At 38.5% G+C, this 7,583-nt stretch overlaps 1 protein-coding gene across 4 annotated transcripts in view; it reads left to right on the top strand.

Annotated features, from left to right (window-relative positions):
- The window catches only part of INPP5K (inositol polyphosphate-5-phosphatase K), a 1,033,350-nt gene extending 1,026,377 nt beyond the window's left edge, over positions 1-6,973 (top strand). For all 4 annotated transcript variants that reach the window (XM_044054345.1, XM_044054348.1, XM_044054347.1 and 1 more), the window contains one exon: positions 3,860-6,973. In XM_044054345.1, the coding sequence (XP_043910280.1) occupies positions 3,860-3,961 (102 nt within the window). In that variant the 3' untranslated portion in view covers positions 3,962-6,973. The remainder of the gene's footprint in view (positions 1-3,859) is intronic.
- The last annotated feature ends 610 nt before the right edge of the window (positions 6,974-7,583 follow it).

Here is a 7,583-nt window from a genome sequence, read left to right as displayed (position 1 = left end):
GATTTTTCAAAATGCATGTTAGTAGCGCTAGACGTAGTAGCATTATACTCCAACATCCCCCACAGGGACGGTTTGGAAGCGTTAGAACTGTTTCTTAACAAGCATGCTAAATACAATGTTTTTGAAACTGAAATGCTTATAGCTTTAACCACAGTGGTTCTGAAAACAACTTTTCTGCTTCAATGGAGCCATCTACCTACAGACCAAGGGGTGGCGATGGGGTCCAAAATGGCCCCGTCTTTTGCCAACCTAGTCCTCAGCACATGGGAGAAGGAGACCTTGACCCATATACAAGGCTTCCACAAAGCCCACTTATACCGTCATTTTATTGAAAATTTATTTTCATGTGGGAGGGTGGCAACACTGAGCTGGACACCTTCCTCACGGCATTCACAAACAGCATCCCATACCTAGACATTGTAGTCTAAGGTTGAGGGTCCCACATCTCTTTCCTTGATACTCAGTTAACCATTGACCTGAACACTGCCAGCCTTACGTCCAATGTGTACCGGAAGAACACTTACAGGAACAACTTCCTGGATTTCAATAGTCAGCACCCCTTCTTTATGAAGAAGAATGTGCTCAAAGGGCAGTACATCCGCCTCTCCAGGATCATCTCTGGCGATGATACCTTCCTCAAGGAAAGCCAATTCCTTTCAGAAATGTTCATCCGCCGACATTACCCCAAACAACTAGTAGAGGATGTGTTTCAAGAAGTGGCCTCCCACAGATCAGACAGACACCCACCCATCCTTACTCATGGCTTCACCCCCCAGGTGACCACCAGAACTACTGAACCCAATAACAGAAACTGTAGTTTCCCCATCCCCATCAGCCGAGATATGCAACCCATTAGGGATATCATTGGCAAAAACTGGAACATAATAAGAGCGGACCACAACACCCATCAGATAGTGGGTAATGAGCCTGTCTTCTCATACAAGAAGACGAGAACTCTTAAACAAACCTTTGAAAGGAAAGAGACCTCCATACTCAGGAATGGCAGACCCCCATGAGCCTGCTAACCCACAAAACCCCAAAGGTATGGGACCTTGCAAAAGCGTTGTGTAGTCTGCCCTTTCATACACTCAGGCACATCCTACACTTTTCAACACTGCAACATCACGGTGCAGTTCAAAAGCACGACTGCCACTCAACTTTTGTAGTCTATGCAGCCTACTGCAGCCAGTGTTTTCCTTCTACATTGGGAAAACAATTAGAAAGCTCTCAGACAGGGTGAAGGAACACCTTGCAGCCATCAGGCATAATGACAGTTACAATGCATTAAGCAGACATGCCACCAGCTGCAATGGCTTCACCCGTTTTAAATTTCTAGTGGTAGAACAGGTCCAGCAGTTTTTTGGAGATTGCAACACACTACTGGAGCTGAAGGAATTAAGATGGCAACTCCTCCTTGAAGCAGATACCCCACCAGGACTCAATGAGAATCTCAACATTAAATGTGCATTAAAGTGGTACAACTAAAAAGTTAAAGCACGCCACCTAGTGGCAGGATGTTAGCAGATAAAACCTTTTGTTTTATAGCAGTGTCTCTCATTAGTCCAAATACTACTGCATTGGCGTAGAATATCTACCAATCATAGTGAAGTATTTTTTACACCAGTTAGACTATTTAAAGCCTGCAGAGTTTTGCAAATGCATTACATTTTGCTCTGATGAAGTTCGATTGTTACCAATAAAGCGAACGAAAGCGCTCAGCAAATAACAGTTCTGGCTCAGCGTCTATTCATTGGAATTCTGTTTTTGTTTTTAACAGTTCGGAAGTTTTCAGTAGTATATATATATATATATATATATATATATGTGTGTGTGTGTGTGTATATATATATATATATATATATATATATATACATACAGATATATACAGATATACGTACATGTAGTATATATGTGCATGTTTATAAATGTTTTAAGTTGTATGTAAAGCTAAAGAAGTAGTAACCAAACAGCATTACAGAGTAAGTTTTAACCATAGAATTTTTGGTAGAGTTTTGCTAATGGAACAAATAAATCTCAAGTGAAGCTTGAAAACAGAGTGCACAGTAATAAATTAACTATAGGGAAATGCACATTTAAAGAGAGCTTTGACATATGCCTTGGTAACAGCTTATTAAACAATTGTCAACTGAGCACTGTCAATTAATTTTGACAAGAGTGTTAGCAATAGGTTTTTTGCTGTAATGTTGAAAAGCTGCGTGTGTCATTTGTGTGACTATATAAACAGAAATTTACACATTCCAGAAGTTTAAGGTTAAAGTAGATATCAAAGTGTCATGTGTATTTATATAAGGCAAGACAGTGATACTCAGCTTGGGGAAGGAATATGGAAAGTTAGATTTTGTTGACTGTAGTTCTTTTAAGCTATATATTTTGGTACGAGTTAAAGGATATTATTGGTAAAGGAGATATGTTTAAGAATTAAAATGTTTCTTTCTGTAGCGGCTCTAGAATCAGGAGTTAGATTGTTGCGTGTTGTATAACGTAGCTGTAGTTAAGCTGAACCCTTGGCCTCTCCAAGTAATTTATAGGTAGATTATAACTTCCTGCTGGAGACAGGCTATGTAGCATTTTCTGAATAGCATAATTTTATTAGACTATTTGCACATTATTCCTTTAGTTCTCTTCTGTATGTTTATTTTATTTTGTGTCGTATTGTTTGGACCTTTTCTCCTCAGGCCTCTGCTGAAAAGGGGCACGCTTGTCAGCCCCGTTATACTCTCTTGGTAAACAAATGTTAGCTAAACAAATATATAAATATAATGCATTTGTTGTGGAAGTAGGAAGGTCAGTCAAAGTTAATTTGTAAATTAATTTCAGCTAATCTGTCTTATTAACTGCTACAAAGCTTTCCATCTAGATATCAGATGTGCGCTTTCGGTTGCCATACTGCACATCTGTTTTTCTGTATATTCTTGAAACAGAGATCATCTGAATCACTTGATGTGTACAATAAGTATTAATATAAGAACATTACTCTTAGGATCACATTCCTCTAGAGCACGACATAATAACGACATAAAGTAGTGGTACCATTTTGTATCTCTTGCTTTTGTCAGCTTGTTCACAAGTTGTACACTTAACCTGTGGTCCCCAGTTTTAAATGTGCTGTGAAGCACTTCAGTGTGCACAGGATGGGGCTATATTGTCAGTTCTTGTGCAGAGAAAGCCTGAACCAGAACAGAACACCACAAAAGAGACCAGGCCAGGCCTGGCACAAAGACATGGCTTTGGTGGCCTGTTCAGGCTGTCATGAACTGGTTAGGTAGGGAAGGGCTGAGCATCTGAGGTTTGGCTCTGCTGCTCCTTGCCTTCATTGAGCAAAGAGTCTGGAATTGTCTCTGAATGGCACAAAGCAGGATTAAGATCCTGACACTGGTTTGTTGTCGTGAAATGAATTCTTCTGGCTTTGCATGTGCATAATGCATAGTGCCATTATATGTCCAGTTCATTGAGGGGAGGGGTAGAAATGGGGGAAAATAGAAGGCTTGTGGAAAGGGAACAGGCTTCATTTTCTTTAGTTTTCATGGTTTGAATGACCCAAAGCACCCTCTAATAAAAGACAATATCTGCCACACTGTTACACATTATGGGTCTGGTACAGGTGATACAAAGGATATTACAAGGACCATACCATTGATGGGCCTACAGTAATGTAACAGAGTGATCCATCAGAGTCTAGACAATGAGCTACTCTCACATTTCACACCCTAGAAAAAACACAGAAATACAATTGCAAGGCAAGAAAATTGAATAATAGTTTTGAAAATGTTATTTTTTAAATAAATGCTAGTTGTCTGCCTTTTTTAATCAGTTACATGGAAATGTTTTCTTTTTTCAGGTTCAGCAATCCAAAACCTCCCAGAGGCTACAAACAACGCATGAAAACTTCAGTACAGGAAATAACACACCCAATGACATCAGTTCACATGAATACTTTTAAATGTGGCATGGAGCAGCAAACATTGGCATTTCCTGTGTCCCACTTGTACACTGGAGTAAGGCAGCAAGGCACTGACTGATTTTAGAATGTGTATTTTTTAACCTGAATGATTTTAAGATAAGCTAAGTAGGCCGGACAATGGTACATGATTCTGTTTCCTTCAAGCTTGTAAACAGTTTCGATGACTGCTATATAGTAGAGTACACCAGCTTACATCTTGAAGTCAGAAATATATTGTATAGCTTTTATTATTTATTAATGGTTTGTGTGCAAAGTTTTACACCCTCTTAGTTTATAGAATCGATATTGTCATTAGATTTCAGGAGGCAGTTGATGCCTGTGTTGTAGCATTTTATGAAGTGGCTCACTGTCACTTTACAGAAAAAAGTAAAAATAGAAGAAAATAAAGGAGCTGTTACGCACTCATCAGAGGCAAACTTTTATTAAATCATAGCTAGCGTTGCCATCCCACTGTCTCAGAGGCAAGGCTTCTGTCTTTACTTCTAGTGTTCTGAGTATGGAAATGAGCTCTTTCTGCTGGTTTAACCATATGACAGGGAAAGGGAGAAGAAACCACTGGCTTACTTTTCTTTTCTGGCAAGGAGTTCATATTACTTGACCAAAGCATGGCAAAAGCTGTACAACTTAGTATAATTAGCATAGAAAGATTTCTTGCTACATCGTGTAGAAGGCTAGGGTGAACATGCAAAAGCTGATGCGCCTCTCTGCTGTTACCTGTGGTATGCTTTTCACTCAAATTAAGGTCGTTCATCAGTATTTCATGTGGATAGGGATCTCATGGGCTTCCTCATCTTGCTATCTCTGTGCCTTGCTCCCTGACCTTCATCCAAGGCAAGTTTTAAGGATCTCTCTGCTTAGGTATTAGAACTCACCAGTGAAGTAGCACATGTGGGCTGACTGGCAAACAGCATTTGATGGGACTAAGGGTTGCAGATAATGCTAAAAAGCGGAGAATCTAGTGATCTTCTGGTATCTGTTGAGGGACTAGATAAAAGAATTGTACTGGTGTGTATTATGCAAAATGAATTTTCTTTATCAAGTTATGGGCTGTACATTACCAGCTTTTGGAAGTGCAGCTTTTCTGCATTGTTTTGCTACTCTGGTTTCCATGCCTTGTGCTGTTTAGTGTGGAGTTTTGTTGGCTGCTGGTAAGGTTCTTCTACCTGTTACTCTCATTTCTTACCAAAAGGTGTAAAGGCTATGTATGTGCAGACATAGTGACATACTAGCAGTATTTGTCCAGTGAAGGTGTACCTGAACTGTAGTACCACTTGCATACCCTTCTCACGAATTAATAACTGGATGCAGTGACACAGTGAAACTCAAATTCTGTACCATCAGTAATTGGAACCGCCTTTGTGTTCTAGATGAAATGCAACATCAAGCTTCTTTGCTGTTATAAATTCATGCAGAAGGTGTATCCAAGTATTACCGCAGCACTGAATAGCCGTACTACTCAGTGTTTGAATAGTATATTGTTTAGTAGTTTGTAGTGGAGCTTTTCTCCCCGGGCCTCCACTGAAAATGGACATATATCCAGTTGGACTAGCCCGGTAAACAAATGTAAAATAAATAAAATAAAATAAATATGCAATGAGTGGAAAGTGTAGAGTTCTCATCTCTGCTAGTTACAGCTACTTCTCTATCGATGTTGAAGAAAACTGCTTCCTCCAAGAGACTTAAATCTCAGCTATATCCTTGTATGAAGTCCAGAATCAGCCCACACTATCATTGGTACTCTTTGTCATTTCTTCTGCAAAAGTAAGGCATACTGACCATCTTACAGGTCTCATTTCACCTTCCAGGCACATAATATGCCTTCTATATTAATACAGATTTCTTCCTGATGCTATTTTAGTTGCATGTATGTATGCAACCAAAAGGAGTCAGCCATGTTAAAGGCATCATATCTCCAACAGGCTGCCAGTGCAAATTCAAATGTGTTTGAAAATAAAGATGGCCATTTTTAAGTTGCCCTCCCCCTTTTTCCAATCACTTTTGTCACTATCCTCCTCTAAGGTGCTCTTGTGAGATAGTCAATGTGGTAAGTGGCGGGGGGGGGCACACCCAAAAACATATAGAAAGCTGGTCTACGATCAAAAGAGTTTGCATGCCAGTTATGGGCACAGTGGGTTTCAGGATGTCAGCATTGAGCAGTTCAGATTATGTCATTTAGGAGAGGGACTGGAAAAGGGAAACTTCTTCAAAGTCCCTAAAACAGTTAATTTTTTTCTTTCTTATCCATTTTGGGATTTACTTACGATATTTTGTTGGATAATGTGTTCATCTAATTTATGATAAACATTTTTCCCCTGATGCAGATCAATATTCTCAATTTTTTATTTCCAAAGTTTTACGTTGTTAGCCGATATTAACATAATTAAAGATGTTGCACTTCATTTTAAATAGTTTTTGTATAACTGCATCAAGCAACATTTTGAGTTTTGTTGATCTCTGACTTAATTATCAGTACTGTTACCTTAAATGCTGAATAATAATAATATTAGATACAGTATATTATTACTTATTGCTTGCAGTGCTTGCCCAGCACTTTTATAAACTGCCGTCTTCTGGTAATACTTCTGTAGTGGAAACCAGTGATGTTTTTTTGTTTTATTTATTTATTCATTTTATATGAGGGACTGCATTCCCATGACTTCTTCCCATTTTGAATTTCTGATGTACAATCATCCCTACCACTTTTCTCCCCTGTAAATTGCAGCTAATTGAGGGCATATGCCAGGGACCTCCTGTTATTCTGCCGTGAAGTACACTGCCATCACAAAGTTCTAGTTCCTCAAACAAATTTTATGTGCGGGTAAGTCTTCCAGCATCTGCTGTGGGTGCTTCCTGTATAGAGACACCTCCAGGTCACTGACACTTCATTCAGTTACCTTGCTCCCACACCATAGGGACCGAACCAGCCAGGACATATTTTGTGCTGTTTGTTTGTATATGTGCGCATATATATATATATATATATATATATATATATATATATATATATATGTATTTTGTGTGTGTATAGATACACACAAATATCTGTATACACACATATACACACCAATATATATATATATAATTTATATATATATATATATATATATATATATATATATCTATCCCAAACCGCTGGTGCGCATTGCAGCCCTTAACGTGCTCAGAGCCAGTAACACAGTTCCCAAACCATGCTCCAGCACAGTAAATCAAAAAAGTGTAGCAGGAAATAAATCTCGGAAGTCACAAAATACTTATTCATCCATGTTTATTCAACTTCACTGGACTGTGAAACTGGAAGAGGACCACAGAAAAATGTTTTTTTTCCCCTCATTAAAGACTAGTCTCCTTTTTTCACTTGCATGATTGTCTTCACCCCCACCCCCCCCACACACACACACACACACACACACACACACATATATATATATATATATATATATATATATATATATATATATATATATATACACACACACACACACACACACACATATATGGGTGTATTTAAAAATTACCTAAACTGAAAAAGACTGAAAGATAAAATATTGAGAAAATTGAAAATATAATAGCACAGGGTTTATGCCCTTTCCTAGTGCTGTGT

This window comes from Protopterus annectens, chromosome 13.part0, assembly GCF_019279795.1.
Source record: "Protopterus annectens isolate FY-2018-M chromosome 13.part0, PAN1.0, whole genome shotgun sequence".
In the NCBI taxonomy this organism is placed as follows: Eukaryota; Metazoa; Chordata; order Ceratodontiformes; family Protopteridae; genus Protopterus; species Protopterus annectens.
This window is presented reverse-complemented; position numbering and strand designations above follow the sequence as displayed.